The sequence below is a fragment of the Saccopteryx bilineata genome, chromosome 1 (genome assembly GCF_036850765.1).
Source record: "Saccopteryx bilineata isolate mSacBil1 chromosome 1, mSacBil1_pri_phased_curated, whole genome shotgun sequence".
Taxonomy (NCBI): Eukaryota; Metazoa; Chordata; class Mammalia; order Chiroptera; family Emballonuridae; genus Saccopteryx; species Saccopteryx bilineata.
In genome coordinates, this window is record NC_089490.1 from 326,539,676 (window position 1) to 326,566,384 (window position 26,709).

At 42.3% G+C, this 26,709-nt stretch overlaps 1 protein-coding gene, 3 non-coding genes and 1 pseudogene across 7 annotated transcripts in view; 1 reads left to right on the forward strand and 4 right to left on the reverse strand.

Moving 5' to 3' along the window:
- The window catches only part of CEP295 (centrosomal protein 295), a 69,234-nt gene that overhangs the window by 1,133 nt on the left and 41,392 nt on the right, over positions 1-26,709 (reverse strand). For 3 of the 4 annotated variants that reach the window (XR_010727691.1, XM_066248410.1, XM_066248399.1), the window contains 6 exons: positions 22,020-22,123; positions 21,405-21,504; positions 16,440-16,579; positions 3,246-3,426; positions 1,953-2,608; positions 609-746 (listed from right to left, as the gene is read on the reverse strand). Coding sequence is in view for 3 of the 4 variants with exons in the window: in XM_066248410.1 (XP_066104507.1) it covers positions 609-746; positions 1,953-2,608; positions 3,246-3,426; positions 16,440-16,579; positions 21,405-21,504; positions 22,020-22,123 (1,319 nt within the window). In the remaining variant the exon portion in view is untranslated. Of the gene's footprint in view, positions 1-608; positions 747-1,952; positions 2,609-3,245; positions 3,427-16,439; positions 16,580-18,476; positions 18,642-20,935; positions 21,017-21,404; positions 21,505-22,019; positions 22,124-26,709 lie in introns of all 4 variants that reach the window. The other variant, XM_066248420.1, reaches the window with a different exon arrangement.
- On the forward strand, positions 8,562-8,637 carry TRNAI-GAU (transfer RNA isoleucine (anticodon GAU)). The gene has a single exon. It is a non-coding gene; the product is annotated as a tRNA-Ile (tRNA).
- On the reverse strand, positions 21,593-21,662 carry LOC136321280 (small nucleolar RNA U2-30). Its single transcript, XR_010728549.1, has one exon. It is a non-coding gene; the product is annotated as a small nucleolar RNA U2-30 (small nucleolar RNA).
- Positions 21,819-21,898, reverse strand: LOC136321281 (small nucleolar RNA U2-19). Its single transcript, XR_010728550.1, has one exon. It is a non-coding gene; the product is annotated as a small nucleolar RNA U2-19 (small nucleolar RNA).
- On the reverse strand, positions 24,064-24,582 carry LOC136320517 (non-histone chromosomal protein HMG-17 pseudogene; annotated as a pseudogene).

The window sequence follows — 26,709 nt, forward strand, 5'->3', positions numbered from 1 at the left end:
GCTTTTAGTTTTAACTCACACTATCCTGGAATACTCTAAACTAGCATCAGGTCACAAGACTTGATACCATCGATATAAACCTGGAGCCCTTACTAAAATGGAATTAGTGAAGTTATGTGCCAAGCAAGAATCCAATGGTTTGCTTGTGGAAAAAGGAATGTAGTTGATAGAATTTGAAATATTTTCAAAATAAACTTACAAAGCATATCCACTGTGGTTTTGCCCTCCTTAAAACCTGTTGTCTCATACCTTTGGAATAAAGTATCTCATTTGGAAAGGCAGGCAGGAGATTTAGCCTAAGTCAATGAACTAGCATCAGAAATACATATTTTAAGAGGAGCATTTGAGATCTTACTCCCTGGCATGTGCCACCAGTGTATTTAAGACTACTACATGCTACAAAACAATGTTGTTCGGTTGAGAGGCTTTTCCATTGCCTGTCATCTGTCAGTTTCTCCTGTACACTTTGTAGTTTGCTGCACTTGCATAAACCACAATATGAGGAGGTAAGTTTGCAAATAATTCTAATGGAAAGAAAAAAGTGACAAAATGTGAAAAAAGTAGTTCCCCAATTCTCAGCTATGGAATGCTATGACTGCTATTATTACCTGAGAACTTTTCTCCTCATCCACTTTCTTTTCTTCTAGGGTTAGGTTTGCAAAATCCATTTCAGCAATACTGATATCACTGGTGCTTACTAACGTAAGTTCTGGTTCCTCCATTATACCATGGCCAGACTCTGTCTCCTGTGCAATAAAATTAAAGAGGAAAGTGTCCAAAAATAATAGCCTTAAACATTCAAAATGTGAAAATGTACAGAACACCCCAGTGCATCCCTCCACCCCCACGCCTTTCAGATATCTGGCGAGGACTTGGGAGTAGGTGAAATAATGTGATTAACTGAAAAGGCCTACAAGGACTACAAACCCCAAAGCTCACAGGGCTAGGCAATTAGGTGCATGTTACCCGTGCTGTGGAGAAGCAGAGGATATAGCCCAAGCGGAGTGGTGCTAATGGGTTGCAGCCAAATATTGCCAATGTTGACAGATTAATTTTTTATGGGAAACGTCATCTTTTAAACATTGAGCAAGAGTTTGCAAAAGCAATCCAAAACCAAATCATCTGTGGTCTAGATGTCAACCATATATTCGATCTCTATTCTCATATGCTTATGCTTAGGACAAACAATACTATATTCAAGTGATGAGTTATTAATTCAATGTAATACAATAAGGTTGAACACCAAAGGTGCTGAAGCATAGGCCGGCCACCACTCCTCAGAGAAGCTGAACAAATAATGTGACTTGGGAGGAAAACCTTTTCCAAAATTCAGATATGTCCAAATTTGAAGATTTCTGATGATTACAAGAATGATTATCTCAAGCATATTAACAAGTACCTTTGTTGTTTCTCTTGATTTTGTTTTGAAAAATCCTCCTGGATTTGGACATTTTTTACTTTTTTCTTTTTTTTTTGAAACTATATTGCCCTCTTTTTCTGCCTTTGAATTCAAAATATTGCTGTATTTTTGTTTTATTCTCTGCTGGTTTGGAAACTTATTTCTACTCTATTAGTAATTATCCTCACATTTATAACATGCATACTTAACTAGATTTATGTATTTATATGCATTTTTTTTTTAAATTTTATTTCATTTTTTTTAATTTAATTTTTTTTTAGTTTATTCATTTTTAGAGAGAAGAGAGAGAGGATAGAGAGAGACAGGGGGGAGGAGCTGGAAGCATCAACTCCCATATGTGCCTTGACCAGGCAAGCCCAGGGTTTTGAACCGGCGACCTCAGCATTTCCAGGTCGACGCTTTATCCACTGCGCCACCACAGGTCTATATGCGTTTTTGACCAGTATCTTAACTAAAGAATTCAAATGTCAGTAAAAAAGTCTTCCTGGAAAACCAATCTAAATGCTAACTATACAAGACGGATTTCACTCACCCAGACTGGAACAGATCTCCGTGGTGAACATGATCCGGAACTGAGAAAGGGCTCTGACTGTGACAGCAGAGAGAGATTTGGTATGATTTTTGGAGTTTGTGCTGTAACTGACTTCTCAAAACATTTTTCATTCTGAATGGTTAATGAGTATGGTATCTGAACTAAAGTTCCCCTCTCCACTGTTCTTACACACAATTGTGAGTCAATTTCCTGTACATGTGGATTCACATTTAAAACTGCACAGCTTTCAGTTTTATTCCTTTCAGTGAGTCCTTCACTTTGTAACAGTTCATCATTTCCTCTTTCTGATAGTTCTTCTAAGCCCTGTCCTTTTCTGCCTTCTAATTGGTCTTTCACTGAGCACTCACTAGAGGTAGAACCACATGGAGTGCTATGCTGTGAATTTAACTGATGAAATACATTAGCTTCAGTGGATGAAGTGAAGATTGAACTCTGCAAATTTCCAACAGAAGGCTGGGAACGGACATTTTCCCCCTTGTTCTGTAATGTTTCAGTTGGTTCACAGGAATACTGCTTTTCCAAGCCTTGGGAAGAATCTCTTGCTTCAATACTTAAAATACTTGGTAGATCAGTATGTTGGTTCCCCTCCAGTGAAGAAAATTCTGGTAGAGGCTGTTGAAAAAACTGTTCAGATCCTGCAATAAGTTGAAGAAATCAGTCAGTCGTCATATGTGATAAAACTTGGATACTGATACAGCCCCTAATACTTTGAGAAAATTCCATAGCTTAGTTCCTACAATTTTAGGAGAGAAAGTTGATGTGTGTAACCATGAACAGAAAGCTAAAGGATGGTCTGACTTTCTAATAACTGCTGCTCACACCATGTATTTTCCCTATTATTAATTAAAAAACATGGCTATCTGACATAATGAGTACATTCTCCCTCATTATGAGAACCAAATATTGATTCTGTTGTAACAGAAGGACTTAGGTTAAAACGTGTGTGTATTTCATGTATGTGTATGTGTATGTGTGTGTGTGTTTATGTATATATAATTATATTTGTACAAAACGTTTTAGAAGGATAAACTGTAAGAGTTGAAGAGGCAGCACTTTATCCAGTTCACTACTGTGAAACTGCTAAGTGAGCATACATTACCGCTGTTATTTAAATGAATACAAGAAACAGAATTTGTAACACTGGGGGCAGAGGTGAGAACAGGACTGGAGACAAACCAGGAACTGCTAGGCACAATTTCCAAGAAAAATGCATGTAAACAATCAAGAAGAAAAGTACTGGGTTTTAACTTTTTCTAACTTAATCATACATACCTTCAATAATATTTTCTGTGTCAAAACTGTGAGCTGCAGAGTGAGTGAAGTCGGAGGCAGGCTGCTGACTGAGGTTTGTAATAAGGGAAGACTGCAGGCTGGTCCTCCTCAGTGCAGTAAAGGAAACTGTCCCTCTGGATGGCACAGTGGCGTGGTGGCTTCCACCTGAAGTGTCTGGGCTCTGATGCAGAATGACAGGAAAATGCTGAAATACTGATTATGTATTACAAGTTGAGTCAATAATCATGTTCCTTTGACATTACTCTTCCTTAATTGTCACTTTAACATCACACTAATAATTTACTTAGTCAAGCCTAATTCTTCCATTTCAGTTCATATGAAAGGGCATTTAAAAAAAATATTAAAATAATTTTAGAAAATAATAAAGAAAAATTGTGAATTAACCATTTGAGTTTAGAGCCTGATGAGCTCATTTCTGATTAGCACAAATGGTGTCCAGCCCAGATGTCAGTGTGTGGAGGTAGAAAGACCCAGGCTTGGATCTTAGCTTCTTTACTGGATGGAAAAAGACTTTTGAAAATTTGCAAAATTATATTTACCTTAAATGTTTAAGGATGAATTCCATTAAAGTCCATTATAGTAAATAAACAAAAATACTGTAAGGTCACTTATGAGTCATACTATCTGGAGCAAGGCTGACCAAATAAAATTCTAAAGCAGCTACGTTCCGTCTTGGTTCCACTTTAGACACACCTGGGGACTTTCACAAAGTCCTCACATTGGAGCTCTCTGAGGGATTCTGATTTCATTGCTCTGGGGTGCAGTCTGGGCATCGGGATTTTTAAAAGCTTTCCATATGATTCTAATTGGTAACCAAGATTAACAACCATTGTTCTGTTCTAACAGAAAAAAAGTGTCAGACTATTCTGGAAAATCCAGGGAAATGAAGCATGTACTTTAAAATACCTGATAGATTAAAATACCTGGAAGACAAGATGGCACTGGAGTAGGCGGACGTACCAACATCCACCTCCCAGAACCAAAGTGGATTACAAACTAATTTTAAGAAATATCATCTGGAAAAACCAACTTTAGCCTAAACTAAGAGGACTCTTCAACCAAGGAACACTGAAGAAGCCACACTAAGACTGGTAGAAAAAGCAGAAACGCGGAGAGGGCTGCCCAGCTCCCTGGAGTGAACGGCAGCCAGGAGAGGCTCACGTGGCGGGAAGTGAGTTTAGCAAAAAGAGGAGGATCCTGAGTCCCAGGAACAAAGCCCCAGCCTGCAGCCCCACAGCCTAGAAGAGGCATATGGACAGTATTTAGCTGGAAACAAGTCAGGACACTGTTTGTGAGAAAGAGACTGACTTCTTAGACCCTGGATTCTTCTTAAAGGGACTGCACAGAAAACCTATCTCACAACCACTCACCCAGGGCTCCGGGGGACGGGGAGATAGGAGAGGACCAGAGTAGCAGGAAGAGAGTGTAATCTAGGAGGCACAGGGAGAAACATTATGGGAGACAGCCATCCTAATCCCTGGGACGAGTCACTCCCTAAATCTGAAGTGAATATTTCCCCTGGAAACAGCAATACCAGCAAAGGGAAGCAGGACATCAGCCAAACAAGCTCTCCCACGGCACTCAGAGCAGAGTCGCTTAGAAGGAGGGAGCTCTTGGGACTACAGTAATGAGTGTTAGGGTCTGAGCTGCAGCGCCCCCACCCACACGGCTGAGGGCTCGCTGGAGAATGGGTGGCGGTGGAAAGCGGAAGCGTGGTTCTGTCGGCAAGGGCAGAAGCCGGCTGGCCACCACTGAGGCCCAGGTGTGAGCTCAGTCTTGCTCGGCTGGGGAGGAGGGGGAGTGCAAAAGCGGTCAAGCCCAGCTGCGGGCAGCCTGCAATCCAGCCTGTGGAAGAAGGGTGGGAACCCTGGAAGGGGTGGAGACCAGCCCTTGAGCAAGGGCGCAGGAGCACAGCCTTGCCCCACCTGTGGAACCGAGGCTTGTGGCCTGACTTGGGAGCCGGCTCCTCCCATGGGGGTGGAGCCAAAAACCCAGAACAGGCAGAGTCCCGCCTGGTCTGTGGAGCCAAGGATTGCAGCTGTCCCACGAGTGGGCTCCTCCTGCAAGGGTGGGGCGAAGGCCCGGAAACAGGCGGAGATCCTCAGCTGAGCAAAGGTGCTCGACATTGCCCTCAGGGCCGAGCATAACACCACCCACGGAGGCGGGGCAAAGGCCAAGGCCACCAAGGCTTGTACACTCAAGCACGTGATCACAGCCACTCCTGTAAAGGAGGCGGAAACCACAGCAACAGCCCCAATGGGCAGGCAATGCACATACCCAAATGCCCTAGGTAGCAACAGCAGAGGGGGTGGCGGGCCAGCAAACAGACCATACCTAGGGAACAGAGGCCACACCCAGTGGACTCCAGTGGCCAAAACCTTCCTTTAAACAGAGAAAATGAGAAGGCAGAGAAATGCAACACAAATGAATCACGAGAAATCCCCAGAAAAGGACCTGAATAAAGCAGATATAACCAAATTACCAGATGCAGAGTTTAAAAAATGATTGTTAGGATGCTCAAAGATACGAGAACAACAATAGATGGTCATTACGAACACCTAATAAAGAGATAGCAAATATAAAAAAGGACATTTGAAATAATAAAAAAGAATCAGTCAGAAATGACAAATACAATACAATATCAGAAATGAAGAACACAATGGAAGGAATTAAAAGCAGGATGAATGAAGCTGAGAATGGAATCAGCGAGTTAGAGGACAAGATAAAAAAAGACATGGAAGCAGAGCAGAAAAAAGAAAAGAGACTCAAAAAGTTAGGAAACTCTAAGAGAGCTCTGTGACAACATGAAGAGAAATAACATCCACATCATAGGGGATCCTGAAGAAGAAGAGAAAGAAAAAGAAATAGAGACTTTGTTCAAGCATATCATAGCTGAAAACTTCCCTCAATTAAGGCAAGAAAACATCTCACATGTTCAAGAAGGACAGAGAGCTCCATTAAAGAGAAACTCAAAGAAATCAACACCGAGACACATCATAATTAAAATATCAAAGCTAAGTGATAAAGAGAAAATATTAAAAGCTGCTAGAGAAAAAAAGACTATCACCTACAAAGGAGCCCCCATAAGGATGACTTCTGATTTCTCAACAGAAACAGTTGAGGCCAGAAGAGAATGGCAAGAAATATTCAAAGTAAAGCAGAACAACAGCCTACAACCAACACTACTTTATCTAGAAGGCTATCATTTAAAATTGAAGGAGAAATAAAAAGCTTTCCAGACAAAAAAAAAAAAAAAACAACTCAAGAATTCACTACAACCAAACCAAGGCTGCAAGAAATGCTAAGGGGCCTGTTGTAAACAGATCAAAGGAGAAAAAGAATATAGCAAAAGAGGAATACAGTTTTAAAGAATAAAATGGCAATAAACAATTACATATCAATAATAACCTTAAATGTAAATGGATTAAATAATCCAATCAAAAGACATAGGATAGCTGCATGGATAAGAAAACAGGACCCATACATATGCTGTCTACAAGAGACACACCTTAAAACAAAAGATGCACAGGCCCTGGCCGGTTGGCTCAGTGGTAGAGCGTAGGCCTAGCGTGCGGAGGACCCAGGTTTGATTCCCGGCCAGGGCACACAGAAGAAGCACCCATCTGCTTCTCTACCCCTCCCCCTCTCCTTCCTCTCTGTCTCTCTCTTCCCCTCCCGCAGCCAAGGCTCCATTGGAGCAAAGATGGCCCGGGCGCTGGGGATGGCTCTGTGGCCTCTGCCTCAGGTGCTAGAGTGGCTCTGGTCGCAGCATAGCGAGACCCAGGATGGGCAGAGCATTGCCCCCTGGTGGGGAGAGCATCGCCCCTGGTGGGCGTGCCGGGTGGATCCAGGTAGGGTGCATGCAGGAGTCTGTCTGACTGTCTCTCCCCATTTCCAGCTTCAGAAAAATACAAAAAAAAAACCCCAAACAAAAACAAAAAAAACCAAAAAATGCACATAGACTGAAGATAAGAGGATGGAAAAAATTTCACGCAAATGGAAATAAAAAATAGCTGGGGTAGCAATACTTACATCAGACAAAATAGACTTTAAAACAAAGACTATAGTTAGAGATAAAGAAGGGCACTACATAATGATAAAAGGAGCAATCCAACAGGAAAATATAACCATTATAAATATCTATGCATCTAATATAGGAGGACCTAAATATATAAAGCAGACTTTGATGGATTTAAAGGGCGAGATTAACAGCAATACCATAATAGTGAGGGATTTCAATACCCCACTAACATCACTAGATAGATCCTCAAGAAAGAAAATTAACAAAGAAACAGCAGACTTAAAAAGCATACTAGATCAATTTGATTTAATAGATATCTTCAGAACCTTTCACCCTAAAACAGCAGAATATACATTCTTTTCAAGTGCTCATGGTACATTCTCTAGAATAGAGCACATGTTAGGACACAAAAGTAGTCTCAACAAAATTAAGAAGATTGAAATCATATCGAGCACTTTCTCTGATCACAATGGCATTAAACTAGAAATCAACCACAACAGAAAAACTAAAAAATACTCAAACATTTGGAAACTGAAATATTCATGAAATAACGAATGAATAAATGAGATCAAAGAAGAAATTAAAAAATTCCTAGAAACGAACGATAATGAACATATATCAACTCAAAATATATGGGACACAGCAAAAGCAGTCCTGAGAGAGAAGTTCATAGCATTATGAGCATACCTCAAGAAGCTAGAAAAAGCTCAAATAAACTTGACCTTACATCTAAAAGAACTAGAAAAAGAATAGCAAGTAAAGCCCAGAGCTAGTAGAAGGAATGAAATAATAAAGATCAGAGCAGAAATAAATGACATAGAGGCTAAAGAAAAAATACAGAGGATCAATGAAACCAGGAGCTGGTTCTTTGAAAAGGTAAACAAGATCGATGAACCTTTAATGAGACTCACCATGAAAAAAAGAGAGAGGACTCAAATAAATAAAATTAGAAACGAGAGTAGAGAAATAAGAACTGACACAACAGAAATACAAAACATTGTAAGAAAATACTATGAAGAACTGTATGCCAAAAAACTAGACAACCTAGATGAAATGGACAAATTTCTTGAAACATATAATCTTCCAAAAATTAATCTGGAAGAATCAGAAAACCTAAACAGACCAGTTACAACAAATGAGATTGAAACAGTTATCAAAAAACTCCCAAAAAAGAAAAGTCCTGGGCCTGATGGCTTCACAAGTGAATTCTGCCAAATATTCAAAGAAGAACTAACTCCTATCCTTCTCAAGCTATCTCAAAAAATTCAAGAGGGGCCCTGGCCAGTTGGCTCAGTGGTAGAGCGTCAGCCTGATGAGCGGGGGACCCGGGTTCGATTCCCGGCCAGGGCACACAGGAGAAGCACCCATTTGCTTCCCCACACCCACCCCCCCTCCTTCCTCTCTGTCTCTCTCTTCCCCTCCCGCAGCGAGGCTCCATTGGAGCAAAGATGGCCCGGGCGCTGGGGATGGCTCCTTGGCCTCTGCCCCAGGCGCTAGAGTGGCTCTGGTCGCGACAGAGCGAAGCCCCGGAGGGGCAGAGCACTGCCCCCTGGTGGGCAGAGCTTCGTCCCTGGTGGGCGTGCCGGGTGGATCCCGGTCGGGCGCATGCAGGAGTCTGTCTGACTGTCTCTCCCCGTTTCCAGCTTCAGAAAAAAACAAAAAACAAACAAACAAGAAAAAAAAAAATTCAAGAGGAAGGAAGACTTCCAAGCTTCTTTCATGAGGCAAGCACAATTCTTCTTCCAAAACCATGCAAAGACAACACACAGAAAGAAAATTATAGGCCAATATCCCTGATGAACTTACATGCTAAAATCCTCAACAAAATATTAGCAAACAGGATCCAGCAATATATGAAAAAAATCATACACCATGATCAAGTTGGATTTATTCTGAGGAGGCAAGGCTGGTACAGTACTCTCAAATCAATCAATGTGATTCATCACATGAACAAAAGGAAGGAGAAAAACCACATGATAATTTCAATAGATGCAGGAAAGCATTTGATAAAATCCAGCACCCATTCATGATCAAAACTCTCAGCAAAGTGGGAATACAAGGAACATACCTCAACATGATAAAGGCCATTTATGACAAACCCACAGCCAACATCATACTCAATGGGCAAAAATTAAAAGCAATCCCCTTAAGATCAGGAACAAGGAAGGGGTGCCCTCTTTCACCACTCTTATTCAAGATAGTTCTGGAAGTCCTAGCCACAGCAATCAGACAAGAAAAACAAATAAAAGGCATCCAAATTGGAAAAGAAGAAGTAAAACTATCATTATTTACAGATGATATGATATTGTATATAGAAAACTCTAAAGTCGGTCAAAAAACTACTAGACCATTACCAGCTAGAGCAGCGGTCATTGGGACTTGGACATGAGCTGCAAAGTATAGAATTGTGACAACGATTCCAGTGCCATGCGGACTTTTCCTGGATGTGGACTTTTTCTGGACTCCTGCTCCTGGTGATAGCTCCTAACGGACTGAACTGGGGTTGGATTGCATTTGCAGGGATTTGGAATGGTGTTGGTGCCAACTTGGACTTGGTGAACATGTTAAGGACACTACTCTTTTATGGATTCTTGTTGTATTGGCCAAGAGTTTGCTTAAAGGCTTTAATCATTGTGGAAAAAAAAATATATATATATATGACTGGATAAAGAAGATGTGGAACATATACACTATGGTATACTACTCAGCCATAAGAAATGATGACATCGGATCATTTACAGCAAAATGGTGGGATCTTGATAACATTATACGGAGTGAAATAAGTAAATCAGAAAATACCAAGAACTGCATGATTCCATACATTGGTGGGCCATAAAAACGAGACTAAGAGACATGGACAAGAGTGTGGTGGTTATGGGGGAGAGGGAAGGAGGGCGAGGGGAAGGGGGGGAGGGGCACAAAGAAAACTAGATAGAAGGTGATGGAGGACAATCTAACTTTGGGTGATGGGTATGAAACATAACTGAATGATGAGATAACCTGGACATGTTTTTTTTGAATATACATACCCTGATTTATTGATGTCACCCCATTAAAATTAATAAAAATTTATTTATAAAAAAACAAAACAACTAGACCTGATAAGTGAATTCAGCAAAGTGGCAGGATATAAAATTAATACTCAGAAATCAGAGGCATTTTTATATGCTAACAATGAACTGTCAGAAAGAGAAATTAAGGAAACAATTTCCTTTATCATTGCAACCAAAAAATAAAGTACCTAGGAATAAATTTAACCAGGGAGATTAAAGACTTGTACTCAGAAAATTATAACACATTGATAAAAGAAATCAGGGAAGATACAAACAAGTGGAAACATATACCATGCTCATGGTTAGGAAGAATAAACATCATTAAAATGTCTATATTACCAAAGCAATTTATAAATTCAATGCAATACGGATTAAAATACCAGTGACTTACTTCAAAGATATAGAACACATATTCCAAAAATTTATATGGAACCAAAAGAGAACATGAATAGCCTCAGCAATCTTGAAAAGGAAGAAAAAAGTGGGAGGTATCACACTTCCGGATATCTAGTTATATTATAAGGCCACTGTACTCAAAACAGCCTGGTACTGGTTTAAAAACAGGCATATAGATCAATGGAACAAAACTGAGACCCCAGAAATAAACCCACTCTTTTATAGACAATTGATATTTGACAAAGGAGAGATAAGAACATACATTGGAGTAAAGACAGCCTCTTCAACAAATGGTGTTGGGAAAATTGGACAGCTACCTGCAAAAAAATAAAACTAGACCACCAACTTACACCATTCACAAAAATAAACTCAAAATGGATAAAAGACTTAAATGTAAGGCGTGAAATGTAATAAGCATCTTAGAAGAAAACAAAGGCAGTAAGCTCTCCGACATCTCTCGCAACAATATATTTGCTGATTTGTCTCCATAGGCAAGTGAAATAAAAGGATAAACAAATGAGACTTTATCAAACTAAAAAGCTTCTGCACAGCTAAAGACAAACTACACAATGGGAGAATATATTTGATAATGCATCTGATAAGGGGTTAATAACCAAAATTTATAAAGAACTTGTAAAACTTAATACCAGGAAGACAAACAATCCAATCCACAAATGGGCAAAAGAAAGGAATAGACACTTCTCCAAAGAGGACCTACAGATGGCCAATAGGCAGATGAAACAATGCTCAACATCACTAATCATTAGAGAAATGCAAATTAAAACCACAATGAGATATCACCTCACACCAGTCAGAATGGCGCTCATCAACAAAACAACACAGAATAAGTAAGTGTTGGCAAGGATGTGGAGAAAAGGGAACCCTCCTGCACTGCTGGTGGGAATGCAGACTGGTGCAGCCACTGTGGAAAACAGTATGGAGATTCCTCAAGAAATTAAAAATTGAACTGCTTTCTGACCCAGCTATACCCGTTAGGAATATACCCCAAGAACACCATAGCACTGTTTGAAAAGAAGAAATGCACCCCCATGTTAATGGCAGCATTGTTCACAACAGCGAAGATCTTGAAACAGCCCAAGTGTCTGTCAGAGGACGAGTGGATTAAAAAGCTTTGGTTCATATATACTATGGAATACTACTCAGCCATAAGAAATGATGACATCGGATCTTTTACAACAACTTGGATGGACCTAGATAACATACTGAGCGAAATAAGTAAATCAGAAAAAACTAAGAACTATATGATTCCATATATAGGTGGGACATAAAAATGAGACTCAGAGACATGGACAACAGTGTGGGGGACACAGGGTGGGGGGGATGGGAGAGGGAGGGGGTTGGGGGAGGGGAGGGGCACAGAGAAAACCAGTTAGAAGGTGACGGAAGACAACTGGACTTTGGGTGATGGGAATGCAGCATAATCAAATGTCAAAATAACCTAGAGATGTTTTCTCTGAACAGATGTACCCTGATTTATCAATGTCACCCCATTAAAATTAATCAAAAACAAAATTAGTCTCACAGTTAATTCAGACAGAAGAATAGTATAAGGATGCTAATTCTGCTTCTCAGGCCACATCCTGCAAAAGGGGCCCCAAGCAAATTGGTGATTTGGCTCGTCTGATTTTGCCAATTGGATTTAAAAAAATAGGTCAGGAACACCCTGAAATGGAACTAATACATGAGCATAAATTTATTTTTATTTTATTTATTTATTTTTTTTTCTGAAGCTGGAAACGGGGAGAGACAGTCAGACAGACTCCCGCATGTGCCCGACCGGGATCCACCCGGCATGCCCACCAGGGGCGACGCTCTGCCCACCAGGGAGCGATGCTCTGCCCCTTCGGGGCGTCGCTCTGTTGCGACCAGAGCCACTCTAGCGCCTGGGGCAGAGGCCAAGGAGCCATCCCCAGCGCCCGGGCCATCTTTGCTCCAATGGAGCCTTGGCTGCGGGAGGGGAAGAGAGAGACAGAGAGAAAGGAGGGGGGTGGAGAAGCAAATGGGTGCTTCTCCTGTGTGCCCTGGCCGGAAATCAAACCCGGGTCCCCCGCACACCAGGCCGACGCTGTACCGCTGAGCCAACTGGCCAGGGCCATGAGCATAAATTTAAAGGAGTTTTAGATACTAGAGCTGATGTATCTCTTATTGCCAAGTTACATTGGCCTCCTTCCTGGCCCACTCATGCAGCAGCCACAGAATTACAAGGTATAGGGCAGAGTAAATCCCCTCAAAAAAGTTCTAGTTTTTTACATTGGGAAGATTAAGAAGGTCATTCTGGATTTTTTAAGCCTTATGTGTTCCCTGGATGGCCAGTTAACTTGTGGGGTAGAGATGTTTTGAAAAATATGGGAGCGTTGCTTGTCAGTCCTAATGGTTTAGTCAGTACTCAGATGCTTGATCGGGGATTTCTGCCCATTAAGGGACTAGGGAAAGAACAGCGAGGAATTCTCACCCCCACAGAAGTGGCACCCATTACCAGAAGGTGTGGATTAGGATATCAAAACTTAGCATAGGGGCCTTGGTAGCTCCTGCTACCTTAATAATGCATTGTGCAGACCCAATTACTTGGAAATAAAATAATCCTGTATGGGTAGACCAATGGCCCCTTCCTCAGGAGAATCTTAGGGCAGCTGCTCAATTGGTACAAGAGCAGCTACAGCTTGGGCACATTGAGCCATCTAATAATGGCCCATGGAATACACTTTCATATTTTGATTTTGTCGCATCCTGGATTATCAAGGGGCATAGGCGACTCTTAACAGCTTATAGGTTTTGAGCCTCAAAATTATTGTTGTTCCTTTTTTCAAAGGATGAACAATGGCTCTGGGAAACTTACACTAAATGGCAAATTGCTTTTGCAAATCAATGGACAACTGTATACTGAAACTGTCAACTTAAAATCAGCTCAAAGACTAGAATTATATGCCATTATCATGGCTTTTCAGCATTTGCCATATTCCCCCTTTAGTCTATATACAGACAGCAAATATTTACTTATGGTGTTTTCACTATAAAGACTGCTTGTTGTAGGGACAAATGCTGATGAACTATTTCAGCAGTTCCTCCTTCTTCAAAGACTTGTATGTCAACATAGAGCTCCATGTTTTATAGGACATACTCGAGCTCACTCCATGCTCCCTGGAACTTTAGCACAAGGGAATGCCCTTGTTAATCAAGCTACTCAAAAGAAAATTATTTGGAGCAACCATGACAGATCAAGCAATTCAGTCTCATACTATTCATCACCAGAAAGCTGCAGCCCTGTGTAAACAGTTTTAACTTTCTTGGGAAGCAGCACAGCAGATTGGTAAATCCTTTCCAAGGTGTCCTATGCTACAATCTGTCCCTTCATTTGGAGTTAAACCTCAAGGACTCCTACCAGGACAACTCTGGCAAATGGAAGTTACTCATATACCTTCATTTGGCAAACAGTCCTATGTTCACGTTACAGTGGATACCTATTCTGGATTTATAGTAACCTCTGTTCAGAACAGGAGAGGCTGCTAAGCATGTTATAGCTCATTGTCTGTATGCATTTTTCTATTATTGGATTTCCTAAACTGGTTAAAACTGACAATGCTCCTGCATATGTAGCAAAAGCATTTACTGTGTTTTGTCAAACCTTTCGAATTATGTGTATTTCTTACTATCTTTAAAGTCAAGGTATTATTAAAGTGTACCCAGCAAATATATATATTTTTTATTTATTCATTTTAGAGAGGAGAGAGACAGAGAGAGAGAGGCAAGAGAGACAGGGAAGAGGAGCTAGAAGCATCAACTCCCATATGTGCCTTGACCAGGCAAGCCCTGGGTTTCGAACCGGCGAGCTCAGCATTTCCAGATCGACGCTTTATCCACTGTGCCACCACAGGTCAGACCAAATATTTTAAGGTCAATTTAGAAAATTTAAAAGGGGAGAATCATATCCTGGAACTCCTACGGGTCTACCATATCATGCTTTTTACTTAAAAAATTTTAAATTTCTTTTGAATGCTGATGAACAAGAGACGCCAAATCTTTTTCTCCTGCAAACTTCTACCTTCTTTTATTTGATTCAGCTAATAACACTGTTTTGTCTTTTTCCAAATAGCTCAGATATACGGAAAAGGTTTATATAGGCGGATGGGGACCCTTAAACCCCGCAGTGAGATCTTCTGAGCATGGCTTTTAAGGTACCAAGAGGCAGAAAAAGCCCAATAGAGATCAGGTGAACTACCAGCTTTTAGGATACGCCCTTAAAGGCTCCAATGCCCCAAAGGGGTCTCATAGGATTCCATCTGGGTCCTGCTTCAATAGTAAATAGGAAGGTCATTGAGCTAAAGTCTGCCAGGCTTACATGCCTTTGCTATGAGGAAAAGGGGACACTGGAAGGTAGGCTTCCCCCTCGCTCCTCTAAGGGAGGGTTCAGTCTCTTCCAGCCCTGCTCCAGCCACCTACGACCTAACCTTGCCCAGAATGCTGGGGTTTGCCACGGAAGGCTGAAGGTGTCCAGGGCCATCGGCCCCATCTACAACACTGTGGACGAGCCTAGGGTATTTCTTTCAAGAAGCAGGTAAACTGATCTCATTGGCACAAGGGCCACTTAACTACGTCTTGCCTGAATAGTCAGGTTTTTTATTCTTCCCTCGAAGATCTCTGTTGTGGGTGTTGATAGTCCTATTTTCTGCTGCTTTGTTTAATATATAGTGTTTCCTTTATTCCTCCTACCTCAATGTCCCACTCATATTTCAGGCTGGGACCTACTCCTAATTTAGAGCTCTCTTTCCCCCTTTTGCCAACTTCTGTTATGAATCTACCTTTGCCACCCAGCTTAGTGTATCCCAAGGTTCTCTTTACCAAGCCACAGTCGCAGAGCTCCAGGGAAAAGCAACCTGGTCTCATTTCTCCAGGCAGAGGAGAACAGAAGCTCCATCTCCACACATGCTGCAGATGGCTTTTCCAGTCTACCTGAATCATTACCAGCTAGAAGCAGCGGTCATTGGGACTTGGACATGAGCTGCAAAGTATAGAATTGTGACAACAATTCCAGTGCCATGCGGACTTTTCCTGGATGTGGACATTTCCCGGACTCCTGCTCCTTGTGACAGCTCCTAACGGACTGAACTGGGGTTGGATTGCATTTGCAGGGACTTAGCATGGTGTTGGTGCCAACTTGGTCTTGGTGAACATGTTAAGGACACTACTCTTTTATGGATTCTTGCTGTATTGGCCAAAAGTGATTAAAGGCTTTAATCACTGTAAAAAAAAAAAAAATAGAAGACTGGATAAAGAAGATGTGGCACATATACACTATGGTATACTACTCAGCCATAAGAAATGGTGACGTCGGATCATTTACAACAAAATGGTGGAACCTTGATAACATTATACGGGGTGAAATAAGTAAATCAGAAAAAACCAAGAACTGCATGATTCCATACATTGGTGGGCCATAAAAACGAGACTAAGAGACACGGACAAGAGTGTGGTGTTTGGGGGGGGGGGAGAGGGAGAGGGGGAGGGGCACAAAGAAAACTAGATAGAAGGTGACGGAGGACAATCTGACTTTGGGTGATGGGTATGCAACATAATTGAATGACAAGATAACCTGGACATGTTTTCTTTGAATGTATGTACCCTGATTTATTGATGTCACCCCATTAAAATTAATAAAAATTTATTTATGAAAAAAAAAAAAGATACCTGATAGAAGCCTCTGTCCTCTTGAGAAATCCCGGAGGATAATGACGACAAATCAAAATCTGGCTGTGGTTCTAAGGGTTTAAACAGCTGATGATGCAAGTTGGGAAAAATGAATTCAAATTCTGGAAAGTCAACGTCAACTGTTGGAATTTTAAGAAAAAAAAGTGAATTTACTTTTAAAATAAAGCCTAGAAAAGTAGTACTAAGAATATACAGTGGTCCCTCGTCTATCACGGGAGTTAGGTTCTAGAATGCCCGCGATAGGGAAAAATCTGCGAAGTAGTGACTTTATATTTATTTTATTATTTACATATATTTTAAGGCTTTATAAACCCTCCCCACACTCCTATAAACCTTTCCCACATTTTTTTTTTGTTGTATTTTTCTGAAGCTGGAAACGGACAGTCAGACTCCCGCATGCGCCCGACCGGGATCCACCCGGCACGCCCACCAGGGGCGATGCTCTGCCCACCAGGGAGTGATGCTCTGCCCCTCCGGGGTGTCGCTCTGCCACGACCAGAGCCACTCTAGCGCCTGGACAGAGGCCAAGGAGCCATCCCCAGCGCCCGGGCCATCTTTGCTCCAATGGAGCCTTGGCTGCGGGAGGGGAAGAGAGAGACAGAGAAGAAGGAGGGGGGCGGGTGGAGAAACAAATGAGCGCTTCTCCTATGTGCCCTGGCCGGGAATCGGACCCGGGTTCCCCGCACGCCAGGCCGACGCTCTACCGCTGAGCCAACCAGCCAGGGCCCTTTCCCAAACTCTTATAAACACTTCCTATACTCTTAAACACTTTCTACAGTCTTAAAGCTACATAATTTTAATTTTTTTTTTTTTTTAGAGAGGAGAGTGAGAGAGAAAGAGTGACAGAGAGAAAGAGAGAGAGAGAGAGAGAGAGAGAGAAGGGGGAGGGAGGAGCAGAAAGCATCAACTCCCATATGTGCCTTGACCAGGCAAGCCCAGGGTTTTGCACTGGCGACCTCAGTGTTCCAGGTCGACGCTTTATCCACTGCGCCACCACAGGCCAGGCAAACCTACATAATTTTAACAACATATAAAATTCTATATGGGTACACACCAGTGAATACTAATGTTTTAATTAATTTTTTAATATATTTTTATATTGTTTTCAATTTTTTAGGCTAGAAAATGCTTTACCACAAAAATAATTAAAATAATAAATATATGAAAATACCTATCTATATACCGCACAATCCTTCAATATAGCAAAAAATCCGCAATACAAAATTAGATATATACAATTTAAAAACGTGATACATTGAGACTGTGAAAAGTGAACTGCTATATAGTGAGGGACTACTGGTATTCATAAAAGCTTATTTTTAGTTAAATCCCATTCAACAAAATCTTTTTTTCATTATCAGAAGATGTTTTCAAATTAGATCCTCCTATCATTACTTACAATGTACAAAAAAATGGGGACACTCAGTGACCAAAACCTTTGACATATATGTCTCCATTTGTACCACATCTAAAATTTTGAGGTTAATTAAGAGACCATTATGATCACTGCTTTGCTATAAGCTTTGTTATCCTCACGTAGCTCATTTCAGATTAATGATTAAAAAAAGAAAAGCTGAGGGTTACTTTGGGCCAAACATTTCACTTTGTGTATACATTATCTCATTTAATCCCCACAACATCGCCATTATAGAAGATGAAAGAGTATCTTGCCCATGGTTTCACGGCTAAGATAAATGGTCCAACTAGGAGTTAAATCCAGGTCTGTCTGATTTCTGAGTTCTTGTTCTCAATATTGTCAGTTGTACTGCACTCAAGCTGTTATAGTTAACTGCAGCCGTGAAGGAAGCTCTGCCAAACTCTCCTTCTATGTGTTCTTCTGTGAGTCCAATTGGTTCCAAGTTCCCTCTCTCACTAAATACCTCGGTGTTTTCCATGGCATAACTGCTGTGGTGGCCATGAAAACAGGGAGCTCAAACACTCACTACTTAAAACTAGAAGGGATAAAAAGTCAAAAGTTATAGTTTACATAAAAGTATTTACTCAAAATAATTTTACCCTGTAAATCTGTCTTTTCAGTTATCAAATTGGCTTCATCTATGTACTCATCTGTCATCTGCTGAATGTGTGCTTGAGCAGATATAAGTTTTTCCTCTGTAGGCAAGAGAGGCCTATGAACATCCAAAACGCCCAGCCTTTGATAATTAACTTGTGATGCAGGAACTGCTGTTGTGGACCGTTAATGGCAGGAAGCCATTATAGATTCAAGGCTTAGCAAAAGGCTAAGTTCTCCCCCCTCCATCTCCATATTTGGCTTTGATGCTGAGTGTTTGCACCCACTCCACTTCCTTCCTTGGGTTGCAGGAAGCAATATACATACCCTTCCTCTGACTCTGTTTGTTTCAGATGTTTGTAAATTTCACTAATGTATCCTGTTTTTGCCTTGGGAGAGTTCCTGTCTTAGCCTTTGATGTGCAACTTTGTATCAGGGTCCTTGATTTGCATGGGTCCATATAATAAAGCGAACTGGGGCTGTGAGGCACTCAGATGCTGACAGGCAGTTTGAAGAGTCCTCCTGGTCCCATCGGTTTTGTTCTGACAAAGTGTGTTTCCTTAATTCCGCACCGTTATTTGGAAGCTGCGCTGGTCCGCGGCAAGTGGCGCCCGAACAGACGACTTGAGTACGAGGAAACTAAAACTGAAGGAAGGTGACAGAACTCCCCAAAGTGAAGTGCGCACAGTGAGTAAAGAAAGTATTTGGGGAAAGTGTAGTTGGGAGTAAAAGAATATGGGACAGATAGGGTAAAAAATAAGGGACCTTTTTGTAAAAATGTTTCCATATGAAGACAAATCATTGTCTGAAGAGTATCAGGGTAAGCCGGAAACAGAGGGATGTGAATATGAGGATAACTTGAAGTCTGAGGATGACAGGGGGGATGAAAAATCCGTGGCTATGGCTGCCTTAGCCGCGGGGCCTCCGCTGCCCTCAGCTCCTTCCTACATTCAACCCTCTGCTCCTCCTTCCCTTATCGGGCTGATTCCATAGTCTATAGCTCAAAATCTGGGAAATCTCCTCTCCAACAATCTATAGACCAGGCTCGAAATATAGGGGAAACAATAGATGGCTTTGCCTGTTTTCCTATTGTGGAAAGACAGGATGATACAGGGAGACTAGTGCGAGAACATGAACCTGTACCTTTTAAAACTCTGAAAGAGCTTAAACTTGCTTGTGCTCAGTATGGGCCTACTGCTCCTTTTACACTTGGTTTATTAGATACCATTAGTGCAAAGGCTCTTCCCCCAAATGACTGGAAGGCGATTGCTCGTGCTTGTCTCTCTGGGGGTGATTATTTGTTGTGGAAGTCAGACTTTCATGAAAAGGCTATAGAGCTGGATGAGAAAAATCAGCAAGAGGAGGTTGCTGTTACTGTAGATATGTTAACTGGAGAAGGAAAGTATGCCCATACGGCAACTCAATTAGAGTATCGACCAGCTATTTATGATATAATTAATCAGCTAGCCACACAGGCATGAAAATGCCTGCCTATTCCAGGGACCAAACCAGAAGAATTTGGTAAAATTAGGCAGGGTGCAGACGAGCAATTTCAAGACTTTGTCTCACGGCTAATTCAAGCAGTTGAAAGAATAGTAGGGGATAAAAATGTGGGAAAGGTTTTAATAAAACAACTAGCCTATGAAAATGCTAATTCTGCTTGTCAGGCTGCACTTTGGCCTCACCGCAAGAAGGGAGATATAGAGGATTATATTAGAATTTGCGCCGAGGGAAGTACTTTTGCCCATGGAAACTGTTTTCAATGCGGGGGTTCGAGGCATTTTGCTAAAAATTGCCCTGGTTTCCCCGGATATTGGTCTCGGCCTCTCCCTCAAGGACAGCCAGCCCTTAAGGCTCCGGACCTCTGCCCACTTTGTAGACAAGGGAAACATTGGAAGAATAAGGGGAGGCCTAAATGTACTACCGCAGGGCAGGGAAACGAACAATGGGGCCCTCCCCGGCCCCATCAAACAATAGGGGCAATGTCAGTGTTTCCTCAGCAAATTCAGATTCCAGCAGGCCAAACATTGCCCAACTATCCCAGGCAACAACAGGCAGTACAGGACTGGACCTCAGTCCCACCTCCCAATTCGTATTGACTCCAGAGATGGGACCGGGAGGACTCCTCAAACTGCCTGGCAGCATCTGAGTGCCTCACAGCCCCAGTTCGCTTTATTATATGGACCTATGCAAATCAAGGACCCTGATACAAAGTTGCACATCAAAGGCTAAGACAGGAACTCTCCCAAGGCAAAAACAGGATACATTAGTGAAATTTACAAACATCTGAAACAAACAGAGTCAGAGGAAGGGTATGTATATTGCTTCCTGCAACCCAAGGAAGGAAGTGGAGTGGGTGCAAACACTCAGCATCAAAGCCAAATATGGAGATGGAGGGGGGAGAACTTAGCTTTTTGCTAAGCCTTGAATCTATAGTGGCTTCCTGCCATTAACGGTCCACAACAAACTGCGGAACTTAAAATTGTTTCTTGTTCTTTGCCAGCGGCAGATTCTTGTTCCCTATGGTCCACATGTTCTGAAATGACTCTGCAAAGAGATTAATGAAGATATTTAATGGCTAGGTACTTCCAGAGACAAATTTGGTGAGAGGCATAGCAATGTATATACATTGATATGGGATCAGTACAAGAAATTTGCTTAGATAACTTGCTACTGAATGGGAAAATGTGACATTAGTGGACACTTCTGTGTTGTTGGGGATCCACAGAGCACTCTCAAGGGTCTGCAAGCCCATGATTTCCAACTATGTTACAATATCATACTGTCCAATATTCTATCGGGCATGAAAAGTTCTGCAATTTAAAGAACAATCCCTTGGCACAATGTGAAAGGCAGTGTCACTCTCACAACTGTACTGCAACAGCACTGGTGCTGATCTTCCGATTTATTTACAAATATTCTGACGATATTACCTGGATCTGTAAAGCTCAAATCTGTGTTTTCATTACTTAAGCTGCCAGTAGAGATAGTTACTGAAGATAATGGTTCATGATAAATCTCTTGTGTTTCAGCCTAAAAATTAAGAGGACCATTAGACCACAATGTAGAAAGTAATATCTAGGAAAAAACCCAAATCACCAACATCAGCAGTTATCAATTCTGAGCTCAGATCAAGTGTAGAAACCTTCATAATTACAAAGGTCAGTAGTAAAACATTTTCATCATTGCTCAGAACTGATCAGCCTTTCATACACATATGTCCCCCACCCCCTGAATCTCATTCACTCATCAGCAAGTCCTTAGTAGCCACACTCACCTTTACACACACACACACACACACACACACACACACACACACACACTTTAAATTAATTTACACTTTTGCTTCTCAGAACTACAGAGATCATGCATCAAGTAGACTAGAGGGTCTTCTGATGCTCAGATTTGGCTATTTTCATCACTGATCCACTTCAGTAAGAGCAGATCTCAGAGGGCACAAACTTTATCTCACCACTTCTGTGAACTAAGCGAAAGAGACTACAAAGCCAAACACCGCCAACGCGGCAGTGCACACAGACACGACTAACCTTATCACCCGGCTTCACAGCTGGACTCAGAGATGTACGTTCTTCTTCCTCCACAGCGTAACTTAACACTGCATGATTTTCAGCCACAGCCTCCTGGACCCTGGCTGAAATAGGGAAAAAAGGTTTGGATTAAGACGAAGCTAATTCTTAGAACCAAAAGGCATCATTTCTTGCTTTCCTACAAATTTGTTTCATGTTTTGCTTCGCAGAGCTGCTTTATCTTAGTACAGGTGTAGTCAACCTTTTTAAACCTACCGCCCACTTTTGTATCTCCGTTAGTAGTAAAATTTTTAATCGCCCACGGTTCCAAAGTAATAGTGATTTATAAAGTAGGGAAGTAACTTTACTTTATAAAATTTATAAAGCAGAGTTACAGTAAGTTAAAGCATATAATAATTACTTACCAAGTACTTTATGTTGGATTTTCGCTAAGTTTGGCAGAATAAATCTTTATAAAACAACTTACTATAGTTAAATCTATCTTTTTATTTATACTTTGGTTGCTCTGCTACCGCCCACCATGAAAGCTGGAACGCCCAGTAGTGGGCAGTAGGGACCAGGTTGACTACCACTGATCTATCTATTTTGGTATTTTTCCTAAGTTAGAAGTGGGGAGGCAGTCAGACTCCCGCATGTGCCCGACTAGGATCCACCTGGCATGCCCTCCAGGGGGCAATGCTCTGCCCATCTGGGGCATTGCTCTGTTGTGTGCCGGAGCCATTCTAGCTAGCTCCTGAAGTGGAGGCCATGGAGCCGTCCTCAGTGCCCAGGCCAACTATGCTCCAATGGAGCCTTGGCTGTGGGAGGGGAAGAGACAGAGAGGAAGAAGAGGGGGAAGAGTGGAGAAGCAGATGGGCGCTTCTCCTCTGTGTCCTAACCAGGAATCAAACCCAGGACTTCTATACGCAGGCCAACTGGCCAGGGCCTAAGTACAATTTATTTTATTATTATTTTTATTATTATTATTTTTTTCTCCAAGCGAAACTGTATCCAGCTTTATTAAAGATACTTTTCATAAACAATCATGGTATTTTAGGCAGGACATGGGCAGATAATCATTAACAGTATATAACTTTCAAACTCCCTTTTGCAATGGAGTACCCAAAATCAGAAAGCCACTATAAAACCCAATGAAGTCTTCATCTGATCCTCTGAACAGGGAAAGTTTAGAGCAGCGGTTCTCAACCTGTGGGTTGCAACCCCAGCGGGGTCGCCTAAAGCCATCAGAAAATACATAATGCATATCAGGTATTTACATTCCGAATCATAACTGTAGCAAAATTACAGTTATGAGGTAGCCACCAAAATTATTTTTTTGGTTTGGGGTCACCGCAACATGAGGAACTGTATTGTGGGGTCACGGCATTAGAAAGGTTGAGAACCACTGGTTTAGAGTAAGGGTTGACATTTCACATTAAACATGTTGTTTTAACAACTTTTCACAAGCCGACCCTGACTTTCAGGAAATAAAATGAAAACGGTAGAATTATCAATCTGTAGATCCACAACCTAAAAAAGGAACTGCTGCTCTTTTGAGGGATGCCACCTCGATGGTGACATTAGAAAGTGCAGATTGCCCCCAACATACTGGTAACCAATTTTGCGGGGGGCTGGGGGGGACCAGGTCCCAACAGGTCTCTGGGCTTAAGGGAGTCAAGTCTATGCTTAAAGTGGAGAGGAAGAAAAGGACACAAATGAATTTTTCCATACCACGAGGTGTTTGTGCAAGGTGGCTAATGTGTGTCAATATCAAGGGATCCCTCTTTCCAGGAACCAAGAGGAAGTCTCTCAAAACTAGAAGGGGCCTGACCTGTGGTGGCGCAGTGGATAAAGCATTCACCTGGAAATGCTGAGGTTGCCGGTTCGAAACCCTAGGCTTGCCTGGTCAAGGCACATATGGGAGTTGATGCTTCCAGCTCCTCCCCCCCCCCCCGTCTCTCCCACCCCCCCCTCTCTCTCTGTCTCTCCCTCTCCTCTCTAAAATGAATAAATAAAAAAAATTAAAAAAAAAAAAAAAAAAAGAGACTTAAAAAAAAACAAACTAGAAGGGAAAGGTGTTTTTCTCAAACGTTTACTCCAGCTTTGGAGACATTCTATTAGTACTGTATGTCCTTCCCCCCCCAAAACAACAATGAAGTGTTCTGTGGGCTAACAACATAGCTTAAAAAAAAAAGTCACCAGAAATACACAGTTATCAAAAAATGCACACACTTCACTTGGCATCTCCAGCCCCTTCAGCTTTCTCTGCCTGGTCTGTTCTGGCATCTCCATGTTCTGCAGGGTTATCCCCATCCCTGCCAGCATCAGCTTTCCCCTTTGGGTACCTCCTCTCCCTTCTTTGCAGAGGCCTTTTTAGGCTTGGGCTCTGTCTTTGGAGGAGCAGGCCTAGCTGATAACCCGGCGGATCCCCTCTGTGGTTTGTCCTTCACCTTGGCTTTACCTCCCTTAGCATCCCCTTCAGCCTTTCTCTTGGGCATGATGGCGACGGTGGTGAGACATACAGGTGGGGCACGGGGATGCAGTAGCGTGTGGGCTTTGGTTGCTCTGGGGGTTGTTTTCGCCTCTTCTTGGTCTAGTACAATTTATTTATTTATTTTTTTTAAATTTTTATTTTATTTTTATTTATTCATTTTAGAGAGGAGAGAGAGGGGGAGAGAGAGGAGAGAGAGACAGGGGGGAGGAGCTGGAAGCAGCAACTCCCATATGTGCCTTGACCAGGCAAGCCCAGGGTTTTGAACCAGCAACCTCAGCATTTCCAGGTCGATGCTTTATCCACTGCGCCACCACAGGTCAGGCTAGTACAATTTATTTTTAATGCCACTTTTACTCCCTCCCTAGTCTAGTTCTTATATTTTATTTTTATTTTTTTACAGAGACAGAGAGAGAGTCAGAGAGAGGGATAGGTAGGGACAGACAGACAGGAACAGAGAGATGAGAAGCATCAATCATCAGTTTTTCGTTGCACACTGCGACACCTTAGTTGTTCATTGATTGCTTTCTCATATGTGCCTTGACCGCAGGCCTTCAGCAGACCAAGACCTTGGGTCCAAGCTGGTGAGCTTTGCTCAAACCAGATGAGCCCGCGCTCAAGCTGGCGACCTCGGGGTCTCAAACCTGGGTCCTTTGCATCCTAGTCAGATGCGCTCTATTCACTGTGCCACCACCTGGTCAGGCTAGTCTAGTTCTTTAAAAACAGCATTTTAAGGCCCTGGCCGGTTAGCTCAGTGGTAGCGCGTCGGCCTGGCGTGCAGAAGTCCCGGGTTCCATTCCTGGCAAGGGCACACAAGAGAAGCGCCCATCTACTTCTCCACCCCTCCCCCTCTCCTTCCTCTCTGTCTCTCTCTTCCCCTCCCGCAGCGGAGGCTCCATTGGAGCAAGAATGGCCCGGGCGCTGGGGATGGCTCCTCGGCCTCTGCCCCAGGCGCTAGAGTGGCTCTGGTCGCAACAGAGCGACGCCCCGGAGGGGCAGAGCATCGCCCCCTGGTGGGCAGAGCGTCGCCCCCTGGTGGGCGTGCCGGATGGATCCCGGTCGGGCACATGTGGGAGTCTGTCTGACTGTCTCTCCCCATTTCTGGCTTCAGAAAAATACAGGAAAAAAACCCCCCAGCATTTTTTTTTTTTATATTTTTATTTATTAATTTTTAGAGAGAGAGGAGAGAGAGAGAGAGAAGGGGAGGGAGGAACTGGAAGCATCAACTCCCATATGTGCCTTGACCGGGCAAGCCCAAGGTTTCGAACCGGCAACCTCAGTGTTCCAGGTCGACGCTTTATCCCACTGCGCCACCACAGGTCAGGCCCGCCCCCAGCATTTTAAGTAAAGAAATTTTAAGAAAAAGAGATGATAAAATTTTATAGTAAGGTTATATTTTTTCTTAGGCAGCTCATTTCAAAAGCCAGTTGGGAGATTAGAAGTTAATCTGGAGTCTTTAAATTCATACCTCACAATTTGCTATTCTCTATAACATACCAAGAAGACTTCCCCCAGAGGAGAGATGAGTAAACAGGGTAACATTTGAGTAGTGATAAGAAGTGAAAAATAAAAACTGGAGAAAGAAGCAAGGTCAAAGTTCTATAAGACATTGAAGAATTCAATGAACAGGTCCCTGAAAGTAGTCAGAAGAGAAATAATTGTCACAGGTTTCGAAAAGTTCACTGGGAGTAGGGACTCATTCGGAGAAAAGAACACCAGGAAGGCAGTGCCTTAAGCAGAGTAATCTTCCCATGCCCCGCAGCGAGGCAACATGTCTGCTTTTCTCCAGGAGCAAAGCAGCATTTCCTGCTTCCCTACAGAAGCAAGGGGACAGAGCTGGAAGTCAGTGACACCACCTAAAAAGACATTAAGAAAGAGGTTAGGTGATAAGGACCTGGATGAAGTGGTAGGGAGGGAACAGAGAAGTAACAAAGTAAGACCCTCTGTTCTAAGACAGAAACAGCACAAACCTGGGGATGATTATGAGAAGCAGAACGTAGCCGGAGGACCAGGAACCGCTCTGGCACTATCAGCCAGGCCTTGGTGTTCTCCTGTTAAGCAGTAACTATTTCACACAACACCAATATCAGAAAAGGCCACTCTTACCATGATGGATCAAGAGAAAAATGAGACCACCCACACTCATCTCTGAACATAGACAAAATCATAAATACAGCCCAGACCACAAAAATGACCAAGCTTCTCCGTATCTTGGCTGAT